Raw genomic sequence first — 25,795 nt, forward strand, 5'->3', positions numbered from 1 at the left:
CTAAATGCTGTTTCTATAACACTCATTTTCAAATTGTTCCTAAGATTGTCTAGGGTGAATATATTCTTATAAGCCATGAAGTGGAAGGAGTGTTAAGGCCTCTTACTTTTCATTGTTGACCTCAAATAAATATTTTAAATCAGAGGTTAATGGTATATTATTCACACAAGGAAACTGAATCTACCATTTACTTTATCAAATTGTTTGTCTCTAAATGGTTCACTGTGTTTGTACCCTTTAACAAGTGTTGGAAGGTACTGTGTTGGTTTTTGGCAGGCTGTTTTTTTTTTTTTTTTTTTTTTTTTTTTGGCTGCAGCATCTGTTCAGAGTGTCAGAGTACAAATTTAGAAACTTGTATATGGAGAAAGCAAGTCATCTTTTCATGAGCTGATTTGTTAAAAATTTCTCAAGGAAAGCTACATTGTTGGAGGATCTTGCAGCATAAAATAATATAAAGGTATGTGTCTGATCCTTCTAAAGAATTTGGCATTTAAACAAAATATGAAGCTGGGTTATGTAAGGACTCTAATGCCAATTGTCACATTACATGATGATTTGCATGTTCTGAACACTTAGTGTATTCTCCAGTAAAGTTACTCTCTATGCTTTATAGTAACATATTTTCATGGACTGAGAAAGTTATGCTGTTAAATTTTAAATTCTGTGAATTACAAGCTGCTAAAAGATTTAACACTCTCCCAGCCTTGATTTTTAGTTTATAGAATTCACAGCTACTTTTATATACATTACTAATGAAAAATCTTAATTTATTATATCAGATGTTTGAATCACTGCATCTAATTTTAGAAAAGCTTTCTGTATTTCCCCTGAGCTGTAAAAATTTGATATATTGGACAATTGTTACTTGACTATTTCTGATTAATAAGGCCCCTAGAACTAGGGACATTTATGCAATTTCATTTGAAATTTATTATGAGTTATATTCTATAGATTATTATAACTATATGAATTACTTTTAGTGATTTTTAAATTCACTCTTTTGAAATAGAAAGTTTTTCAAAGGAAAATAAAGGCTAAAATGTTGAGTTGAAAACCACATTTGTCCAATTGAAAAGAATCTTTACTCCAACCCCTAATTTTCATCCAAAGAGCCACTATTACCCACCTCACTATTACTTTCTTCCCCCATCTGTTCCTCCTGTCAAGTCTTTCTTCTTCCCTCTAATCTTCTAGCCATTAGGTCTAAATCAAGGCCCTGCACTCCTCTTCATTCTCAGAAGTGAGTAGATACAATGTACAGGGTGTATGCAAAGACAGAGTCCATTCCTTTAGCCGAGTTAAGTCTTTGTTCGTCTGACTCAGCAGAAGCCCAAGTGCAGCAGACAGGGCAAGAGAAAAGGAAAACGTTCTAACCACCTTTCAGGAAATAGAAAGAACTGGGAGATTAATTTTTAGGGTTTGTCTTGTTTTAGAGAACAGAGAGGATGTTATTACCCTTTAAAGCTGTAGGAAAAATCAAACTCAAATAGTATTATTATTATTAGCCATTTGCTTTTTGGCTTTGCAATAAATGTGTGTGTGTGTGTGTGTGTGTGCACGTGCTCGTGTCCTTAAAGTGAGGAACTAACATTGTTTAAGAGAAAACCTTCTAGATGCATACTAACTTTTAAACTTTCTCTTAAACTGCTGAGAATGAGGTATTAGGTGAAGAATGTTTTTCAGATCAATTAAAGTCAAGTTTTTCAAAGTCACAGTCCTAGTGAATGAAAATTTCAGAAAAGTTAATTGAAGATATAGGTTTTATAAATGACTTTCTGCCATACATTTCTACACCCTTTCCCCATTCAAAGAATATTTTGTTCTCTAACAGGAATCCAGCCATAATCACATTATCTATTAATCCTTGTAATATCTAAAAAGAAGTTTTATGGACTCATAAACTTATCAGTTTTTCACTCTTAATTTTTCAGGATGTCCAACTTGGGACAGTTTGACACTGACTTTTACCAATCTAACTATACCATTGATAATCAGGAGCAGAACTGCAATGATTCCAATGCCTATGAAAATTTTTATGGATCTAGAAAGTAAGTACTTGATATTGAGAAAATATGTTCTCATTTTAAGAAGTCATCATATTTGGTAGGGGGTTTCAGGTAGGGAGGTTTCCTTGGGGGAAGCAAAACCTCTCCCCATTATATCTTAGTAAAGTGCTTAAGAAGTGTCAGGAAAGGGCAGAGAAATGAATTCAGTTCTCCATGAATGCCTTTGATCGCCTCAGGCCCATTTATAGGTGAACAAATTGTCTTCCCTTTTCAAAATATCACTTAACAGGGAGCATGAATACAGGCCCTGGACAAACAGAAAACATTTTCCTTTTACCTGATATTTTCCAGGACACGCTTAAGAAATAGATTTTATTCAGTTTAAAAAATATCTATCAAGGGCCTGCTTGTGTGTCAGGAATTAAGAAAGGTGCTATAAACCCAAAGATAAAGAAGAAATCTCCAATCTTTTCCCTTACAAAATTAAAAAATTTAAGTTGGAGAGGGCTGCCATTAAGTCACCAACATAATTCAGAATGTGTTAAGTTATTTGAGTTGACAGTTCAAGTTGAGTTGAAAATAAATTAAAAAATGATTGAGAATTTAGCATTTACCCTTAACTAGTGGCCCAAATAAGGTAGCTCGAGTAACAAGAATTTGGTGCAAGTTCTGGCTCTCATATTTGATTTTTTGTGGCATTGAGAAAGACAACTTCCCTTGACTGAGTGTCTTCCGCTGAGAAATAAGAACATCAGTAATGCCTACTTTGTGGGAACTGTCCGAAGAACAATTGTGAGAATGTGTGGGAAAGTGTGTGTTAAAATAAAGCTATTATGTAAATGTTATTTTTTCGTATAATTATAGCTTGCAGAAGCCATGGACAGTTTGTTGTCTAGTCACTTACACTTATTGTATTTGGTTAGACATTCGTTTCTTTGGGTATTCTTTTCTGGGTTTAGACTAATGAACTGGGAAAAGGGTCAGACCTTACGAATTTCATAGTAACTAACATTTATTGAGTTCTTACTATGTGTTAGGTACTCTTCTGAGCTTTTTGTAAATTAACTCATTAGATCCTCGGACAACCTGGAGATGTATATTATTACTATCCCTATTTTACACATGAGAAAGCAGGGACCCAGAGAAATTAAGGAACTTTTCCAAGGTCACCAGCTAGTAAAAAGTGGGTTTAAGATAATTAGACCTAAAACTAGAGTGGGCATATAATTTATTGTAAAGTCAAGATGTTTTTCAGAGTAAAATGTGTGCTGTTAATAACAATGTTGGTACAGTAAGAATAAACTGGCTCCTCGTAGGCAAACTGGGATGTGGTTACTGTGCTATTCTAACAAGTTTAAGGCAAATAATCACATAATAAATATCTCAAATTTATTAATTCTTGAAGTTTATTTTTCAAACACATGTAAGTACCTTGAAATCCTCGGAAGGAGGAGGGAAAGACAGAATAAATACAACACATAGTGGGGACTCTTCTGTTCCATCTTTGCCCAGGACAGCATGGACACTGTTTTCACTGGCTGGTCACCCCTACAGATACAGGCAGGTCGGTGTGTTTTCACAAGCCCGGTCTTAGCGACTCCTGCTGACCGGCTGCTCTAAGGCGATGGGGAAAGGTATTGGTACATAATGTTTTTAAAACTGTAGAACCTAAGTATCTGAAATTTTACCTCATTCATGTCCCTAGCCTTTGCTTTCTAGCATTAAAAAACAACCCAAACCTTTATCTATCTATCTGAATATTATCACCAGGCAGAGTAAATGTGTTTAAAATATTTATATGAAAATTCGGAGGGAAGGATTAGGCTGTAGAGAATTGGCTCAATCATTGCAGAATCCAACAACAGAAAAGGAACTTAATTTTTTTCATTTATGATTTACAATTTGGAGGGTCAAGAGAAAGCAGAGAAGTGTGTGATGGCACATGGAGTAGTTTGAGCGTGAAGGTATTAGAGGACAGTGACTCAAAATACAGAATCCACATGCGAGCTACCTCACAGGCCTTTATCCGGCTCTGTTCTTCTCCTGTTTTACTGAAAGAAAGCAGTCGCCTTCTGTTTCTTTTCTTCCTTCTCTTTTCCAGATGGAATACCTGAGTAGCATCTGCAACCTACATTGTCAGACTAAACTAAACTAAAAAGTCCAATAAGACAGGGACAAAAGGTTTCTCCCTTAAGCAGAGACTCACAGACCACAGCCTTCTCCCCCACCCCGCTTTACCCAATTTTCTTTTTCCATCTGATTGCATGTATCAATGTTGCCCAGAAATTACAATGACAAAGAGGTGGAAATTAATATAGCCAAATGAGGAAAAGTTATGATTATCTTATGTCAGGTTATGGCCTAGCCTACTTCAGATGCTTGGCATTTAAGTCCAAGTCCTGATTTGGATGTGGTAACATTTAAATTCCAACCCACACTGCCAGTCTCAGGAATTAGGAAAGGGCATATTAGCTGTGGTAGCTTTATGAGGTACATAAAACACAGAGTCAGGTCAGCAGTTTACTAGTGTACATCAAATAACTTGAGAGATTTGATCTTTTAATCATACAGGGCATAGTTCAATTAAAATATAGCCCAAATAAGAATAAGACACTGATCATACTGGCAAAAGACATAGGAATCCAGTAGAGAATTTTAATCAATTAATCTCGGTCCTTAATTGATTAAATCTTTAAAGATTAAATCTTTGATTGATTAGTTATAATCAATTAGTCTCCCTGCCCTTGCTCCATCCCCCTCATACCCCCTTCATATGAGAGCTTGTTTTAAAAAACTTGTTCTGCTCAATGAATAACATCGTGATCTGAAAGCTGGTTGAGTGGGCTTACTAAGACAATGAAGATATTTATGTTTAAAAACAAGTTTTCTAATAGAATGAGCAAGCAGGAATTTTGGCATTAAAAAAACTTAATTATCCAGTCGTTCTGATAGCCATTCTTTCCAATACCTGCAGCCAGTTATCTAGGCTACATTTTCCCACTATATTTTTCCAATTTTTGAAGTGGGAAATCTATTCTAATCATTTAAAGTAAGAAGTTGCTATTTCTACAGAAAGGTGACAACTGGAAAATTCCCTTTGAATGTCCTCAGTAGGACTTTTCCAGATCGATACTGAATCACCAGCTCTTCTGAATCCCTAGACCTGATCTACCTCTAGTGTTTCAAGCATGGTCAATGGCTCTGTCAATGGCACTTCCTAAAACACATGCCATCAAACTGACCCTACATGAGATGTTCTTACCAAGGATACTTAGAATGCGTGTTTACTGGCTCAATGGGAGACTTACATAGATAAAATGTTTCTGGGCATCCAGACCAATTTTTTAGCCAACAGGGTATTTTTGTTGTCTTAACGCTGTTTCGGATGATAGAGTTGCAAATTCTGAAAACCTTCATAGTCTCAGGTTCCTGGAGGGGTGTGATGTCACCTGACTGTGTGAAATATGCACATCCTTGAATTCTAGTCCAAGTTGGAGGTAGATGTATAATGAATTGTACTTACCTGATGGTACATTCCTTACCACCTGATTTACACTCCAGCTCACCATGTGACACTGGGAATCAAGTCATCTTGCCCCATCCGCCCAGGTAGGGCTGACAAAGGAAAGCAGAATCAATTGACCACCATGATGGGAGTCCAAACTGAAAGTTCTGGAAAAACAAAACCTCTAATCAAATATGTAGCTAGCGATTATGTAATGGGACACAGAAAACTGACTGGGTACAATGAACATATTTCTGCAACCACTGAAATTATAACTGAGTCTTCTAACAGTGATTTATATTTACATTGGAAGGTAAATGTTAAGTCCTGCTGCCTGAGATTTCACTAGGTGGAGACTATGTCATATCTTAGCACGACATCATCTAAGTAAAGATGGGCCTCCGCAGGCTGGTTGGAGCTGTATAACCCCAATGTTAAGTGGGGTTTTTGGTGGTACAAGGGAGAATATTGAAGAATTAGTGAGCATACAGAGGGTTTGTACATGGACCAGGTGTGTGGCCATGATTCCAGGCTTGGAGACAGAAGTCCTAGCACGAACATAGTAGAGATTCTCCAGGTAGGAAAACGCAGAGTGAGTGGGATGTTGTGGGAGTCAGTCTGGGTGTTTCAGGGAGACCAAAATGGGAAAAAGCTATAGATGATCAGCACAGAAGGGATGCAGACTCTTGGCCTCCTATTCATGCTGTTTTCTCTGAGGAAGTGACAGACTGAGAGACAACGATTTACAATAGAGAAGATGCTGTTCCAGGGTGTGTGGAAAGTATCTGAGCTAATGCTTATCGATCACTTTTTGTGTGCCCAACACTCTTCTAAGGGCTTTGTTTATCTCAGATAATTTAATTCGTAACACCTATGAGTTCTATTATTATCCTCATTTTACAGATAAGGAAACTGAGGCACAGAATGTGAAGTGATTTGCCTACTATTGTAAAACTGGGACTTGAACCCAGGCAGCCTGACTCCACAGGCCATGTTTGCTAACCACTCTACCTGGTCCAGGATGCATCCTACTGTAGGAGTATCATTACAGGTAGAGATTTAGCACACAGAGTCGGAAAGCAAAAGAAGGGAAATTTGGCAAAGAATGTGGCCCGTTGTCCTAAAGGAGCCCTTTGCAATCACTTCACAGTTGTTTAAAGTGACTTTTATAGGAAGAGGAGATGCCCGCTAACAAAGCTAACGTTTAAATCCTACCAGCCAGAGTCCAGTGTTTCTTTTGGTCTAACTCATTTGCAATTTGGAATAATGTGCTAAGTTGGAAATCATCAAAATTTCAGTATCTACCTTATAGAGCTATTTAAGATACTGTGTAATCAAGGAGAAGAGGACTATTTTGTTGGTATACTCTGCAAAACTCCCATTGCTGTGTGGAGTACAGATATAAACCTAAGTATTGGGTATACTAATCTGACTCATGCAATTGCCTTTAATTAATTAATAATTCAGGGATGTAGGCTTAACAAAGTAGTTAGTAAGTTGCCCAATCCCAATCCCACTGAATTGTTTTCATGAAACGATACTATAAGCTTGAAATATGTCACTAAAATTATAAGAGAACTTCATTGGCATAACCATTCAGAGCTGACACCATCTAGTAAAAAAATGATAACACTAGAATACGTGGGACTAAATGCAGTTCAAGATAAATGGTTAAAATTATGGTTGTTTATAGCAATTTTCGGAAAAAGGCTTAAAACATGAGAATAGGGTTATGATGTTACAATTTACAATTTGCTGGGTGGGACTGTGAACTAAAAATGTAATTATTTTAGTATTGCCTAAGTTTTGTTCATTTTGATGTAATATTAAATGTTATAGTCAACATGTACAAAATCAAAGAGAGAATTTTAATTTAGATAGTGACAGAAGGAGACCATGGTAAATTATATAGGATAAAAATTTTGAATAAAGGATCTTTTATCAACAAACAAAACATTCAGGTTCTTATTTGTAATTCATTTCTACTAGAACTTTTAATAGTAGGCCTCCTTCACTGAGAAAAATAAAAATAGGAACATGCCACGGGACTAAATGAACAATAACAGTAATTGGCATTTTCTGTGAGGGCTTCAAGAAGACTTAAGCCAGGTCCCTGCCCTTAATGAACTTACAGCAGAGTTAGCAGATGATTAAATGTATGTAGCTCTTTCTATCGCAGTAGCTTTATTTTCCAGAAGAAATTGTTCTGTCTGGCTTACTCAATAAGGGAGGTTGAATATATTATTCTTAGATTTCATATTAACGTAGGAAGGAAAGTATGAGAAGCCATTTTGTAAATATTTTAACACAAAGAGACCACAGGGAGCTACAAAGTTCAAAATCCTGTATTCTATTTTTAGCTTAGCTTAAGGAGCATTGATGAAAGAAATGTAAACTCGTTAATAAGGACAACTCTTTATGTTTCTTTTTCTTCATGTAAAAACAATTCAAAATGACCAAGTAACCTCATAGACTAACCCAATTTTTCTGTCTTCCTTTCTCTAGCTCTAGCAAGAAGTCCTTTACTAAGATTGTTGTTTTCCGACTGTCTCACACAAATTGTGGAATAAAAACCAAATAAAAGCACAGTCAAGGAAGTATTGAAACATCACGTTTCAACAGAACTAAATTGCACATTTCAGAAGAGGGACAGTCAAACACTCCAAGGTCATTCAATCAGCAATAATTGTAGGGAATGGCCAGAGCTAGAAAGTCTACTTTATGGACAAGACTCAGTTTACATATTTATTTTTCCCTATGAATTGACTATACTAGAAACTTGTGATTTTTTTTAATTGCTGCTTCCACAGATTTATAGAGAATGTCATATTTGGTGATTGCCCCTGAAAATCAGTGAAAAAAGCAGCTCTATGTAGGGAGCAGAGCACTGCTCCCACAGACAACTTCAGTTCACAGTCCAACACCTGAATGTTACTGTGTGAGACTGTCATCCAGTCTCCATGATCTTCTTTTTTTGTAAGATGGGGTTAAAATTACAATACTGCTTGGCCATAAGAAAAGAATAAGATAATGCCATTTGCAGCAACATGGATGTACTTGGAGATCATCATACTAAGTGAAGTAAGTCAGAAAGAGAAAGAAAATACCATATGATAATCACTTATATGTGGAATCTAAAAAATGATAAATGAAGTTATTTACAAAACAGGGACAGACTCACAGACATAGAAAACAAACATCTAGTTACCAAGGGGACAGTGGGGTAGGGAGGGATAAATTGGAAGTTTGAGATTTGCAGATACTAACTGATATAGAATAGATGAACAACAAGGTCCCACTGTATAGCACAGGGAACCATATTCAATACCTTGTAATGCCCTATAATGAAAGGGAATATGAAAAGAAATATAAATATATATATGTATAAATGAATCACTATGCTATACACCAGAAATTAATGCAATATTGTAAAGTGACTATAATTTTGAAAAAAATTTTAAAAAAAGGTCAATAAGGCCTACTGGCACCCCCTCAAAAAAAAAAAAAAACTACAATTTTTACCTTGAAGAGTTTTGCATGATAAAATGGGGGGAAAGTGTCCAGCACATTGTACATCATTAATAAATGTTAGTCAATATGAGTCATTCTTCTAGAGAGTTTTCTCACAACTAATTACCTTTTTAAAAAGCAAGTTAATTGTTTCATGGGTGAATGCTCACTAGCATTCACTAGGAGAATTCAAAAAAGGGAAATTGTGGTTTCTATCCTTGATGTGTCATGATATCCCTTTCTTAGATGTATAAATATCAGTATTTCCCTTTTTTCTAGACAACCAGCCGGTGAGCAGCCTCCGTCTGCCTTCATCCCACCAGAGATGCTCATGTCACCAGGTTACGCGGGACAATTTTTTCAGCCAGCATCCAACCTGGATTATTATTCACAATCTTCTTACATTGACAGTTTTGATGAAGAGCCTCCTTTACTAGAAGGTAAGTTAAGGAAGTGCTATTAATGTGTGCACAGCCCGAAGAATAAAAGCAATAATCAGCACTTAATGTGTGCTGACGGCATGCCGAATACCATGTTTTATGTGTGATTGTTCCACTTATAAACAAAGTCTGCCTAAACAGCATGCTTAAACTATTGGGAGTTAATCTCACGTTTCTGTGGGGAGAATTAGAAGTAGATACGTGCTATCGCTGTGCTAGTCTTGCAGTTTCTAAATGTTTCTTCACTGTTTCTTAAATGTGAACGCCCTGGCCATATCTAGACAACAGTGAAGACATCTTTTGGCAGAATGATTATATCAGAGTAACCACCTTTCCTACCCCAGTGAATGAAGCTTCTTCATAACAGCATATTTTATTATTTTCTGCTATGTTTGCCTGGGAGCAAAGAGGGTAGTTTCTCAATATTGTTTTTTTGTTGACATGGAGAAAAGACAATTTTTTTCTCCTTCCTGGATCATATAAGCTGCCTCATCTCAGCCAGGTATGACTAAGTAGGGAGGAATTTGACTCCAATAAGAAGCACTGATGGCAGCAAGGAAATCTGGGGACTCGTGCAGTTAAAGATTTCCCCCAAAGATTTCAGGGATCTTCCATCCATTGATTTTTTTTTCAATCCAGCCAATTTACATCCCCTTATTTTGCTCTTAAACAATGTCAACATGATGCTAGAAACAGGTGCTAGAAAACTAAAATTCAAGATTTTTTTTCTAGCTCTCTTCTTTTTTAAAATTTTTTAAAATTGAAGTATAGTCAGTAACAATGTGTCAATTTCTGGTGTACAGCATAATGTCCCAGTCATGCATGTATATACACATATTTGTTTTCATTTTATTTTTCATTAAAGGTTATTATAAGATATTGAATATAGTTCCTTGTGCTATACAGAAGAAATTTGTTTTTTATTATATTTATATATAGTGGTTATCACTTGCAAATCTCAAACTCCCAAATTTATCCTTTCAAATTTGAGAGCCATTGAAAAATATTCACAGGCTAACTGCTCTCTTTTAAATGGAGCCCAGTGGATAGGTTAAACTTCCCAATATTTTTACATCAAAAAATCATTGCTTGCTTCTTAGGAACACAGTCAGCCACCTGGCATTAAAACACTCTTCTCTCTTTGCCTTCAATATTGAAAAAAAAAAAAGGGAAAGATTTCTGCTGTTCAGAAAAGCACAGAGAATTATATAATAGATTTGTTGGCTCTTTAGAAGCCAGTTAAGTTTTTGGATCAATTATGTTTAAGCAATTCATTCTAATTTGCCTCTGCATCTAATAAACCAACACCTGAAAATTATAAGCTATTCTTATTAAATGTTTTCCTTGACTCCACAAACATCTCCACTTACAAAAACTTACCAATTGTCTAATTATAAAAGTAAACTATATTCAATATAGGAGTTTGAAAAGTATAGAAACATATGAATAAAAATATAAAAAACCACCTAAAATTTTGTCTCTGAGACATGACTACCATCAACAATTTGATGTAATTTCTTCCAGCCTTTATTATAATTTTATAAATATATATACACTTAAAATGAAATACTATTTCTTTGAATATGTGTCTATTTATGAATACTTAAGAATGAAAGTTGTATCATACAAGGAATATGAATTTTTGTATTTTTGAAAGTTACCTCATAGACATTTCTATACATACGTTTTTAACATCATTAAATATCATTTGAAAACATGATATGTATAGTATTCTTCATAATATCTTATCATATACAAGGTTGTTCCTTTATAATAAATACGGCTTTGGTGAATATCATCGTAAACAACTTTGACCTGAACAGAATCTCTCCTTAGATCTAAAACATTGGGATTACTGGGTCAAAGGTATTTACACTGTCAAACTCATCCAGAAAAATGATGACCCCATACACCTCCAGAGTAGAATATGAAATGTCTTTGTTAATTTTATAGGCAAAAAGTAATACTTTGTGTTTCTTGGTTACCAGAAAATTTAGACCTTTTTCATATATTTATTGACTGTTTTTACTTCTTCCTGTTTTTCCAATTCTTTGTCAGATTTCCTATTGAAATCTTAAGATTTTTTTCCTTTCCTATTTATAGAAATATTTATATGGTAAAGATATTAATTATTATCTGGAATATGTATTTCAAACTTTTTTTGCTAGATTGTGTTTGCTATCTAATTTGTTTATGGGACATTAGGACATATGGACATTTTAATATTTATGTTTTCAACTCCACAAAATTTTTGTTGATAGCTTTTCAATTGCTTTTTAATTTAGAATATATTTCTCCAGCTTTAGCTACTGCTCATATCCTCTTGTAGATTCTTAAATTTTTAAATTATATTTTTGTTTTGCACTTAAATTTTTGATTCATTGAAAATTTTTTTAGGTTAGTATGTGAAGGAGGATTTAATTTAATTTTTTTCTTTAGTAATTAACCAATTTGTCCTGTAATGTTTATTGAAAACAATCTTTTGTTTTTTACTTGTCTGAAATGCCTCCATTCTGATATTCTAAACTACAATACATCTTCCCCTAATGTCTCCTTAAATTTCAAATAGGAAATATACTAGATTTTCCCTCCTACTTTAGATAGCTCAGAGAAATTTCTAGATTTTTTCTCTTTGTGATTGTTTTAACCAAATGTATAGTGTATTAGAAGAAAGAGTGTCTAATGTAATTTTGCATTTTAAGTCAGTGAAATTTCTAGACTCTGATTCATTATGCTCTTCATGCTGGGTGATTTGTGAAAGCCTCAAGCTTCATCTGTCTAAAAGATATAAAAAGGCTTTAGGCAGGATTTCTAAGATAAGGTGATAAATGAAATTTACTAGTTTATATTGAGCATACACTAAAACAACCTATAAAATTATGAAGCTATAATAATTAACATCCCTTACACAAAAACGTTATTTGAAAATGTGCTTGTTTATTCCTTTAATAATTTATTGTCTAAAAGACTTGTTCGGTTTTATGTAAGAAGGATAACTTGCTATTTGATAATGTCAACCAATACGTTAACAAATACATTTTGAAAAATAATAGTTCCGGTCTGTCAGACTAGAAAAATGACTGTGATATTTGGTATTTATATTTGTAGCATAGCTTGATGTTTATATTTGAAAGGCCAATGCCACAATTTGCATAGAAAACAAAGATACTAATTCACTTTTATAGCTTATATATCATATACTTTACTACCACTAGATGACAGCAAAACAATGAATTTTGCATTCAAATTTCACAGCCGTTTCATCTTTTATCTGATAAAGTAAGGTGTTATATTTGGGTATCTACAATTAATAAATACGTACAATCTCACTTGCATACCTTGCAGCAAATTTGAAAACAAAATATTATGGAGATGTATTTTGGTAAAAACATAAAATCTTTTTTCTTATGAAAATATTTAGTAGAGCTGATGTTCACTCATTGTTTCATGATTCAATGTTGAAGCATGTGCAAATGTTAATTATGCCATCAAATAAATGGTTGAAATCAGTAATAATGTCTCATAAAGCATTTTCATCTGGATTTCTTCAGGAATAATTATGCTTTTTGAGGGAAAGGATACTTTGAAGTAAAAGCCACTTTATTGTGGTAAATACTGAAAATATATTGTTAACAGAATGTCTAAATTAAAAATAAAATTTGAAAAGCACATAAGCTTCAGGTGAAATTAATTTAGATTACAGCATGTCTCAGTTTTTAAAGTCTGCTATTCTAAAACTCACATTAGACATTCTAACCTATTTTAAGCTTGGTTAACTAACTGCTTATATTCTCCAAACTGTAATTTCACTAAGAAATACAAATATACTGTAAAAATAAAAGGGGAAGTTGAAATGTAAATGATTTGCTATTAATTTACCCAGTCAAATTCTCTCTTTGCAAGCATGGGTTGGATAGCAATTGTCAACCTGGTTGTGAAAAGGGTGATTCAGACCTGGTTCAGACCATGTCTGGCTGACCTTCTGAAAATGTCTAGGTCCCTGTTAGAACAAGGCTCCTCTATGTCGTGGCTATCATTGAAAGTCCATCTGAGATTCTGTGTGTAGAATGGCAGCTTTGCAAGGTGTTTAGTTGGTATATACCACTGTAAAAGAAGTTGAACTATACCCTGTCTCTGAGCAAAGAGGGTTACTAAATCCTGAGAAGGAAAGTTGAATGCCACATACAAATGATTTAGGGAGACAATCCTTCATGTAGGAGAGTTGGGCTCACTTAAAAAATATACAAACATCATGAGATTAGATGCACATTGACTTGACCACAGCTTTGTGGTTAAAAGCATTGTTCTTTTTTTAAAAATTTTTTTCGTATCCTTTCACGAGCCACTTTCTATTTCCCCTACTTCTAGCCCCTGGCAACCATTTTTCTACTCTTGACTCTGTGAGTTTGACTTAAAAATTTTTTTAGATTCTACGTACAAGTGATACCATGCAGTATTTGACTTTCTCTGTCTGTCTTATTTCACTTAAATCACTTAGAATAATGCCCTCAAGTTCCACTTGTGTTGTCACAAATGGCAGGATTTCCTCATTTTTAATGACTGAATAGTATTCCATCATGTATATACACCACAACTTTTTCATTTGTGCATCATTCAATGGACACTTAGGTGGTTTCTATCTCTTGGCTATTGTACGTAATCCTGCTGTCAATACAGAGATGCAGATATCTCTTTGATATCCTGCTTTTGTCGCCTCCAGATATATTCACAGGGTGGCATTGCTGGTTCATATGGTAGTTCCGTTTTCTTTTTTTAATTTTTGAGGAACCCCCACACTATTTTCCATAGTGGCTATACCAATTAACATTCCCCAAAACAACGTACAGGATTCCCTTTTCTCCACATCCCCATGATCTTAAGTGTTTGATGTTAAGCCATTCTAACAGGTGTGAGATGATATTGTGATTTTGATTTGCATTTCTGTAATGATTAATGGTGTTAAGCAACTTTCTATATACCTGTTGGCCAGCTGGATGTCTTCTTTGGGAAAAATGTCCATTCAGTTCCTCTGTCCATTTTTTAATTGGATTTTCTTCCTTCCTTCCTTCCTTTCTTTCTTTCTCTCTTTCTCTTTCTTTCTTTCTTTCTTTCTTTCTTTCTTTCTTTCTTTCTTTCTTTCTTTCTTTCTTTCTTTCTTTCTTTCTTTCTTTCTTTCTTTCTTTCTCTCTTTCTCTCTTTCTCTTTCTTTCTTTCTTTCTTCTTCCTTCCTTCCTTCCTTCCTTTCTTTCTTTCTTTCTTTCGTGGTTTCTTGTGTCAGATTCTCCAGTGCCAGAACCTAGATTTTCTGTTACTAGCTCTGTGACTTTGGACAGCTACTTGATCTCTCAAAATCTCAGCCATCTGATGCACAGAGTAGAAACAAAGTAACAGTACTAGCCTCATTGCATGGCAGCAAGACCAATGCATGTAAATCATGTAGGGCTCCCAGCAAAATTCAGTAAAAACATTCAGTAAAAATAAGTTCCACTCTCTTTAGTTGAAATATGCACTTTATAGTAGTTTAGCTCCAGTTTTTCCTAACCTCCACCTCACTCTGATTTAAATTTAAAATGATAGAAGGAGGGTAATCAGCTTGATTATTGGTTCCTAAACGTGAATTTATATTCTTCTCTGTGAATTTTTTTTTTTTTTTTTTTTAGTTTTTTCCTGCTCAGGATGCATCTTAGTTTATGGAAGTGGTGAGAAAACTAACCGATGTGGTGTTGGTATTTATTTCCATATTCAGTGAATGTCAGATGACTGGGATACTTTTTTTTTTTTAAATAAAAAGACATATAAGAGGAGCAGAATCTAGCAGAGGGATCTGTAAGGTGGCAGACAGAATTCTTTGAAAAAAACAAGGCATTGGAGAAAAACTTGGAAATTTCTGAATAAGTGAGGACTCATGGACACTGGGCCCCACTGATTTTGGGTATTTAATCTACCATCACCCCTCGTGAAAGGGAAAGGTTAGCTTGGCTCAAGAACTTAATCTCTGGATACACAGACTCAACAACACAGAGCATTGGCCTTGTTAAAATATATGTACACATCATGATTACTCTCACTTGCTGAGATAGCCATTGCCTTTGCTGGAGTTTCAGGCGGTTAGCAAAGACTTGCTCTTCCCACCAGGCAGGGTGGAAGGACAATCCCAAATCTGGACTAACTACCTTTACTTTAGTTCACACAGCTAACTGAAAATTATGCATGTTTGATACGACAAATTTTCAAAAGTGTTAGCAAGAGAAAATGCAGGAAAAGGAAAGTCTAAATAGGTGATAAGATGGGACTTTCAGTTTGTTAGCTACCATTTAATTTTATTTTTTACTATAGAATGTCCATTTCCTCTTTTTGGCTCTATTTTAAGCTTGTATTTGCTACATAAGGCAGGAAAATTTTCCTTGATGGAATTACTTCTCTAAAATGTATCTTTTAGCTCATTGTGTAGGGGAAAAGTCATTTTTTAAGTTTGCTATATATTACATACAACTTTATGAAGGTATAACGATCAGATTAAAGTTCCAAGTAAATGAATCGTATATGTCAACTTCAATTAAAGAATTTTACTCATATTTGTTTTTCTATATTTGTATTATCTCTTTCTTTCTCTCTCTTTTTTTTCTTATGCAGAACTTGGAATTAATTTTGATCACATATGGCAAAAAACCTTGACAGTGTTAAACCCACTGAAGCCAGCAGATGGCAGCATTATGAATGAAACAGACCTCACGGGGCCCATCCTGTTTTGCGTTGCCCTAGGAGCCACGCTACTTCTGGTAATGGACACCAGCAAGCATCAGATCTTTTCTTTTTTTTTCTTTTTTTTTTTAAATTGAGGTAACTTTGACTTATAACATTATCTAAGTTTCACATGTACAACATTATGGTTCCACTTCTGTATATGCTACAGTGAAGTATCAAACTTTAACGCATGCCCTTTCGAATGTGATTTTTGAAGAGATCTTTGTAAATATAGAAGAAAGCGTGTCACTTTACAAGGTGAATATTGTTTAGCTCATAACTACAATTTTTTTTGAGAGAGACATATTTAATGGAAACATAATGACAAAGAGAAACTTCCATCACTTATTACAACAGATGAAAAAAAAGGTAAATTTAAACAGAATTTCAAAAAACAAATCACCAAGTCAAATTTTCAACAAAGCAGGAAATCATATAAATGATTTTCTTGTTATTAAATCTTTCTTTCTATTAAGAAAAGACTATCAATCCCCAAAATTTGGAGGAACATATGGATTTGGGAGAGAGAAGATCTAAATTTTATTTCTTGTTTTCTGTAAGATTTCTGTTGTGACACTGGACAAATTCCTTCTCTTTACTCATCCTTTTCTTTGATGGGGTGTACCTCTAGACTATTTCAAATATTCCATGAGGTATGAGATAAGTCTCCTTGTTTCTGGCTATGCTACTACGAATAAATTGACTTGCAGTGATAACCAGTGATTTGTTTATTCAAACTGTGTATTTCCCATCATTTTAGTTTTCTGTTTTTTTAGGAAGTTATTTCCCACCCCACCGAACTTCACTATTTGCCTTGTGTGTGAGCCTCATTCACTTTTTTTTAAAACATTTTTTTTATTGAGTTATAGTCATTTTACAATGTGTCAAATTCCAGTGTAGAGCACAATTTTTCAGTTACACATGAACACACATATATTTGTTGTCACACTTTTTTTTGCTGTGAGCTACCACAAGATCTTGTATATATTTCCCTGTGTTATATAGTATAATCTTGTTTATCTATTCTACATATGCCTGTCAGTATCTACCAATTTTGAATTCCCAGTCTATCCCTTCCTATCCCCCTCCCCCTTGGCAACTGCAAGTTTGTATTCTATGTCTATGAGTCTGTTTCTGTTTTGTATTTATGTTCTTTTTTTTTTTTCTTTTTTAGATTCCACATATGAGAGATCTCATATGGTATTTTTCTTTCTCTTTCTGGCTTACTTCACTTAGAATGACATTCTCCAGGGACATCCATGTTGCTGCAAATAGCATTATGTTGTCATTTTTATGGCTGAATAGTATTCCATTGTATAAATATACCATTACTTCTTTATCCAGTCATCTGTTGATGGTCATTTAGGCTGTTTCCATGTCTTGGCTATTGTAAATAGTGCTGCTGTGAACAGTGGGGTGCAGGTGTCATCCTGAAGTAGGGTTCCTTCCAGATATATGCCCAGGAGTGGGATTCCTGGGTCATATAGTAAGTCTATTCCTAGTCTTTTGAGGAATCTCCATACAGTTTTCCACAGTGGCTACACCAAACTGCATCCCACCAGCAGTGTAGGAGGGTTCCCTTTTCTCCACAGCCTCTCCAGCATTTGTCATTTGTGGGCTTTTGGAGCCTCATTCACTCTTTAAATCTGAAGGTAATAACATTAGGGGTCACCAAGAAAGAAAAACATATTTCCACCTAAGTTAAGTTTAGAAGACATTCTAGCTTATAGTTTAGAAAAAAATGTTTTCTCCCCTCCTCCCCTCAAAGGAGATTTAGAAGACATGAGAAAGTTCTGTGATTTTATACTAAGGAGATAATGACAATATATTAAAAACAGTGGATGAAAAAATATGGTCAAAACATCTGAAAAGTACAGTTTCATTAAGGCACAAAGAGATAAACTCGGCAAGAGACGTGACATAGGAAACCAAAGATTCTAGGAAAAGACCTTAAAATAACTATTCAGTTTATTTCCCCTTGTTATAGCTCTCCACTTCCCATTAAAACAACTGCTTTTTCCCCAGTGTAGCTATACTTCTCAAAAGTAGCTGTAAAAAGTATTCCCAATTAAATCAATTTTCATTTTTCATTATTAGATACATAATGCTTATCAAAATTCTGATAGAAATCTAGTTTCTGCATCGTAACATGGTCAATAAACACATCATGTTTATCCCATACAATAGTACTTAGTTGTAGCATCTTATTTCTTCCTTTGAACTACATTAAATCCAAGTACTCTGCAAATCTAACACTACATTAACTAGAGTTTTAATTTAGTCTCTAATATGACTTCTGTCTTTGTCTTGGTAATTTGATAATCTTAGATTAAGCTGCTAAGTAAGATCATGTGAATGAAACAAATAGTCAGAAACAATTTAATATATTAACTCATCTTTCTTTTTCAAGTAATTTGCAACATAACAGCTGTTTGTTTTTCCATGGAAAATACTACCATTACCATCTCTTAAAGGAAAGCATTAATCTCATTAAGATCTTTTTTGGGTGCATAATGTTAGTTGGAATTATTTAAATATCCTCTTTTTTGTTTTAAGTGCAAAGCAATACAGGCGAAGAACTGAAATGGAAGTGAAAAAACTGGATCTGCCCCTAACTTTGCCTCTAGGTGTGGTCCTGAACCTTTTGTTTCCTATTTCTAGGCCTTCAGTTTCTTCATTTTGAAGACAAAAAAGAAAGGTTTTTAGAAGTGGTTCTTAAGGTTCCTTTCAGTTCTGAAATTTTGGAGAATAGATGAAAATGCATATTTTCTCAAACTTTTTAGGCAAACATTTTCACTTCAGTTTTACCATTAGACGTGATTACATCAGTATTGATTCTGATCCATGTAGAACAATAAGGACAAAAATGTCAACTGGGTGTTAATAAAGCCAGATTTAACAAAGAATCCATTTGAAGCTAAGTTAACCCTGCCCTGAGTATTGGAAATTAAAATATAAAGTATGATTTTCTGGGCTGGTATATGCATTATACTAGAGAAAGCAAAACTAAATCCAGAAACAATATTCAAATCTGTTCATTATCTCTGCAGGTGTAAGATTCATAGTCTCATACTTGATTTATGTTGAAATAAGACTTAATACCTTTTAGTGGACTTTCTTCATGTTGAAGGAAGCAAACCATAAAGAACAGCTTCAAACGCACAACACAAATTTAATTTCACTTACTCTTCCTCCTAAAATTATTTTCATCTCAAAACACGAACACAAGTATTTTAAAGCTATGATTCCATTTAATTTTTCTAGTTGAGCTGAGAGTGTGATCTGCAAAAGGAACATACACAACCAATGCAGAAGCATAATCAGAACAATAAGTATTTCAAATAAAAATATAGTAATCAGGGTGGTACACGGATGATCTGAGAAATTTTGAAGTTAAAAAGAAAATGAACATTTATTTTCCATTTCAACTACAAGTCCTTGTTAGAATTTGAAACAAATTAAAAAACGAGAGTGGCCCCTGCCAAATGGAATTGCACCTTAAATTGGATAAACTAACAAGAAAAAGGGATAGAGAGGTCAGTAACTCTTACAGAAGAGAACAATTAGACTACCAAATTAGTCTTACCTACTCTCTACTTATTCCAGTCACAAAACTGGTAAGGATCATGGTCCAGCTGTGTGTCCTTTGCGTGTAGGGAAGTAGTGTTTCACCCTTATGACGATCCCTACCTAAGAATTATCCCATCCAACTAAAATATTAAGTCGAATGTTTCTCTAGCACATGAAAGTGATTTGAAATTGTCACTATTTTCCAACAGACTCACACAACAGAGATATGTTTCATGCCTATTAGCATTATTAGCATTATTTAGCATTATTTAGCATGCCTATTAGCATTATTAGCATTATTTCACAAAATATTCAGAAGCACTTATGGCTAATGCAGCAAAGCATCCTGCCACATACAGCCCAGGGACATTTTGTGAAAGGCCTTAGTAGTGTTCAACTTCCCCAACTGCAGAGGAAGAAAAATTCAAAATAGGTGGGCAATTTTTAACATTTAAAATGGTCATAATATTCTCCATTAATTAACTGCAAAATAAATATCTCTTTATTCTGTGAGACATAAGAACTTCATGGATAATAGCTATGGAAGAGGGAAAAAAAGACAGCTAAAAAAGTTCTCTCACAATCAATTTACCAGATTCTTCGTTGTTTTTGTGTAATTGCCATGAAACTCGGAGTCAGCCTCCTCAAGCTTTCTCTATAATTTCTGACCAGCTTAATGTATATATAAGCAGCTTAATGTATGTATAAGTATTCTCTCCTGGAGCTTCGGCATTCTCAGGTAGCAAACATCTAAACAGCCCCTGTTGAATCAGTAGTAGTTTGTGACCTTCCCTGGGTGAGTTAAATGGAGCTACTTCAGTGACTGGTCTCCAGTGTTCTGTGGGTGGTGGCTATTTTTCTGACTCCTCACAAGATCAGTGGTATATCCTTAACACTACTGACTTCCTTTAACAATACTTCCTTTGTGATTCATTACCCACTGATTTACACAAATCAGCTTTTCAAAAGGTCCGTTCAGTCAAACCAGTACTAGGCATTATGAAAACAAAGGATTCTGCAGGTCAGATAAGTTTGGGATATGCTGGGTTAAATAAGGTTAAATAAATTCCATTGTTTTAGAACTTATGAGAGCTCCTGCCAACGGTAAGGACCTAAATTTTAGAGCCAGGCTGCCTGGGTTCAAAGCCGAGCTCCACTACTTAGCATTATTTTACCTTGGGCACTTTATTTAACCTCTCTGCACCTCAGTTTCCTCATGTTGTATAATGGATACAGTAATGGTACCCACTCATTGTGTTGTTGTGTAGATTAGATAAATCAGTATATGTGAAATGCTTAGAATAGAACCTAACATAGTAAATCCTATAGGTGTCTGCTGATACTATGAATATGTCTTGTAAATCTCCAAGACTAAATTGAGATTTTTTTCATTAATTTATTCATTCTTTTAATTATTCAACAAATATGGGGAGAAAATACATCCTTACTTGTGCTGGTACCCTTAATAGACAATCTATGACAAAAAAATTTAACCTAGAAATATTTTGTCTTTTCTATAGAATGCCTGTGCCAACCCATGTATAGTTGGGGGTGTCTGTTTTCACGACGTGAATCCGTATCATAGCCAGTGTTTTTTCCAGAACTCCCAGTCTCCTGATGCTTATCTGACAAAGATACGAACAGCCTTGAGCCGACTGATTCTAAACTACTCTCTGCTTTGTTGACATTCTGATTTCTTCTTGATGTTTGTTCTGCGTTGAAACTGTTTTCTTCCCGTTGTTCCAGGCAGGAAAAGTCCAGTTTGGTTACGTGTACGGCATGAGTGCCATCGGCTGCCTAGGGATTCACGCCTTACTAAACTTGATGAGCTCCTCAGGGGTGTCCTGTGGCTGCGTGGCCAGTGTGCTGGGTTACTGCCTGCTCCCCATGGTCATCCTGTCCAGCTGCGCCGTCTTCTGTTCCCTGCAGTGAGTGTCTGTGGGCGCTAATTGACCCCATGTGCGCAATCATCGCTCAGGCTTGCCACACCCATGCAACGGTTAACCTCTTTCTGATCATTTTGGTAGTGGAATTGGGTAAACAGGCTATTAAAAGCCACATAGAGAGTCAGGAAAGTAGGTCAGTTTTGGCTTAGGTGCAGTTCCTATTTCAATGATTTAAAAAAGAAATTAAACCAAGTTATCTTCAAATCTGGCACTTTGTAAGTTGTCGCATTCTTCAATGTGAACTACTGTCATGGGTCATATACCAAATACAGAAAATTCACTTGTTTGAATTTGGAGGAGTAAGACAAATTGCTTCAGCTCCCAGGCACTCTGGCTTCTACGAGGGAAGCAACTGTTCCTTCTTAGCCGGGCTCCTTGTAGTACAGAATCCCCAGGAACCCTGATGAGGATATTAATGCTAGAGAACTTTATGGCATATATGCTCAGTCATATTTTTTTTTCTTTTTTACTTCCTGGGCCATTAGGATTTGCAATTCAAAAATATTAATAAGGATCCAGTAGATATGCTTCTGTGGGGCACGTCCCCCAGGCATTTGCACATCACTACCACTTTGGTTGAGGACAGCAAGTAATCACATAGCCCTTTGCACCTGCCATGCTCCAAACACAGTTAGAAATAAGCATTTGCCATCAGGGCGCATTCTTCCACATCCAAAGGAGACACAATTCAGATTTTTCGTGGGTGATCCAAGTTTTAGGTTATTAACATTGGATTAGGGTATTACATAAAGAATTTGCCAATGCCAAAGATAAACATTTTAGAAGGCCTTTAATATTTTCATTTAAATCTCAGATAATTTCTTCATTATGTTATTGAGGGAAATGCTTTTTTTGTTTTAATATGGTTTCACTTTGAAAGCGGCATTCTTGAGAATAGCATAGAGCAAACCCTTAGTTTACCAGCGAGTAAAAAAAGGAATACAGCAGAAAATGGAAACCTTGAATGTGTAAATACGATGTGAGTTATAGGTATATTTATTGTCTTGTCCGTGGAAAAATTCCGCTTTTTGTATGTCATGTTCTTTAGCAAGCTATTCTGTTTACTACATTATTTGGTACGGATGTCTGATGAGTTACTACAGAGTTCAGTTTTACAACTTCTATTTTGTCTGATGCTTTTGCCAAAGAATACTATAATGATCCACCATTTAAAAGTTCTAAGTTTTAGACATTATTTCTAGCAAAGTTGAGCTTTGGGGTGTCTTAAATGGCTCCAGATTATTAGGGAAAGAAGATAAAAACAAGTCCTGAATTTTGAGAATCATCAGAAGTCTGGACCTTTTCCATTAGATTTTCATTCTGAAATGTAAAAATTTAGAAATCCTTTAAATTTTATTAATGAAGAATAAACTATTTGACCCCTAAGACCATTAGACTGAAATTGCCTTTTAGGGCATATTACTGTAACATTCAAATTAATCATGTATAATCTCACATTTTTGTTCACAAAAACCTGTAAATGTAATCACTCTAAATTTTATTTTTAACAGAGATTAATGAAACCAATAAATAAAATATTAATGAAAGTATCTTGAAATATTATTTATTTATTTATAATCTAAGGCATTATAAACTATATTGTACACTTTTTCACTTATTTTGCTTTGGTTCAGTTATTAAAAGGAGGTATGTTTGTCCTTCTCACAAATAAGAAACACAATTCTCAATTACAGGTTCAACCAGGATCAGGTGAGGCAGTGGAGTTGGTGGTGACTAGAACCATCTGCCCGGAGTTGCAGCTCTGGACCTAATGCCCATTTTACTGTGCAATTTTTGTCAAGTCACTTTATTCCCATTTCTCCCTAAAGAACCAATTGCCTCCACAGTTCCTTTTGAAGATACCAATTTGAACAAATAGATTTCAATATTATTATAATCCACATGAACACCAACCGAAGGGATCTTTAGCAATGAGGTAGGAGCCACACACATCAAGTGCCTCCCCTACTTGAGCCTCGTGAGGCTTTGCTGTCTCAGATAGAAACCTGGAAACGGCCCTGGGAGACTGGGGAGTAGGAACCCCACTGGAATGCAAGGCCAGTTATTTTTCTGCCCATATTGCAGGTAAATTCAGGAAGAAAATGGGGCAAAGAAATCTGTAGCTATAAAAAAAACCTCTAAACTGTTTACATAGAAGAATTTCAGAAGTTGGGATTTGAATATTAACATATGAGAGTGACTGCAGGTCAGTTCTTCTGTTTGTGTTAACCTGAGTTTTACTGACCTATACAATATTTAGCTTCTGTTCGTGAACCTGACTCAAAAATTTTCTGACTGGCTGAGGCCTTTGAATTTTTTGTTTCCTCACTCTCATTTTACAAATGGAGAAAGTCGTTATAAATATTGTACCAAGGACATTCCAGAGGCAGCTGTGATTCAATAATCTCTTTTTCTCCAGGTGTAAGATAACCATCTCTTCTGTCTTTGCCGTAGGGGCATCTTCGGAACAGTGTCGGCCCTGGTCATCATCGGCTGGTGCAGTCTCTCAGCCTCCAAAATTTTCATTTCTGCCCTGGACATGGAAGGACAGCAGCTTCTCATTGCCTACCCTTGTGCCTTACTTTATGGACTTTTTGCTCTCCTAACAGTTTTTTGAAGAGCGTTTGAGACAGCATTACAGGATTCTGTTTGTTTGCTGTGCAGATTATCCTGGAAATGTATTAGCATTCAAATTTGGTAATATGATTTCTATTTTATTGCTGTTGAGAGAATAATAAGCAGAGAGACAAAACAGCACTTAAGGATGGGGCTCTAATAGGCTGTTTGGTTTGAATGATGATTTGCTTTTGGGTTGGTGCATTAAAACATTTTAGAATGCTTTATAAAGGAAGATAGTTGTACTGATGGACTCTGCTTTTCTCAATAGATGTATTTCTGAGAAATTGTGAGTAAATAAAATCATAGGCTGACTGGGTAAAGGAAATCTGCAGTGAGTCTTTCTAGAAAACTTCATGATGACTCAGGCTGTGTGCAAGTGATTAAAGTCACATTGTCCAGCACCTGTGGAGAATTGTAGGGGAGGGTTATTTGGGGTTTTATTTACCTGAGAGTCAAAGAATCTCCTGTCTTTCAATTCACTTACTTTCACAACTGTTGTTTGGTCCCATGTGAACAATGCATTGACTCACCACTTTTTCAAGCCCTCACGTCCTTCTCACTTGGTTTAGACGTATGGTCCGTTACTATATGTTCTGCCTTGAATACATACATCCTCAGTAACCTTGACATTTGCTCCCTAAATAGATGAATGTAACTGGAGGAAATCCAACTTGTTTCTCTTTAATTATATTACTGTATCTTAAATGGCTGCTCAGTATTGCCTTTTGAGTCCTATTACATTACCCTATAAATTTGCTTTCTCACTTTCTGAAATGATTGTGACACACCATTTCTTCACTGCTCAAATCTGCAATATGCCTTTCTTATTGTTAGTTGATGACCTTTCTTATTTCACTGAAAGAAACATCCAGGAGAAAAATGTATCTTCCCATCACAAGATAAGCCAACCTGCATGCATCTTTATAGACAAATGTGTATATATGTTTATGTATATGTGCGCACACGCACACACACACACACACTCCCTCTTGTCACACATTCTCTCTTTTCACTTCTTTTCCTCTCCACATCCAGCCTCTCCACCTGTGTAACCGGTGTTTTCCTGTTGACCTATCATTCATATCAGCACATAAACATGTTTCAATATCTCTTATCTTAAAATAAAAATCCTTTGGCTCAACATCACTCTCCAGTTATGGCTCATTTCTCAGTGGCAAAAATCTTTGAAAGGGTGGTCCATTGTCTCTGGTTCCACTTTAACACCATGATTTCTCTTTTTTGCAGTCAAAATTTCATCACTCTCTTCACCAAGACCACCTTTGTCAAATCAGCAACAACCTCTACATCTTGCTAAATCCAATGGTCAACTCTCAGTCATTCATGTTGTGTAAACCCCCAGAGGTATTTGATTACCCTCCTCACCAATTTCCTCTACCCCATATGCTGAAGCACTTCTTTACTAGGCTTTTGTCTTTTCGTCCATTTTTATCTACC

At 35.3% G+C, this 25,795-nt stretch overlaps 1 protein-coding gene across 1 annotated transcript; it reads left to right on the top strand.

Annotated features, from left to right (window-relative positions):
- Positions 1–299: 299 nt before the first annotated feature.
- YIPF7 (Yip1 domain family member 7) lies at positions 300–25,483 on the top strand. Its single transcript, XM_010962613.3, has 6 exons — positions 300–457; positions 1,932–2,048; positions 9,301–9,461; positions 16,095–16,240; positions 21,522–21,703; positions 24,176–25,483. Exons 2-6 carry the CDS (start codon positions 1,933–1,935, stop codon positions 24,336–24,338), a joined length of 768 nt encoding a protein of 255 aa, XP_010960915.2. The 5' UTR covers positions 300–457; position 1,932; the 3' UTR covers positions 24,339–25,483.
- The last annotated feature ends 312 nt before the right edge of the window (positions 25,484–25,795 follow it).

The sequence above is a fragment of the Camelus bactrianus genome, chromosome 2 (genome assembly GCF_048773025.1).
Source record: "Camelus bactrianus isolate YW-2024 breed Bactrian camel chromosome 2, ASM4877302v1, whole genome shotgun sequence".
NCBI lineage: Eukaryota > Metazoa > Chordata > Mammalia > Artiodactyla > Camelidae > Camelus > Camelus bactrianus.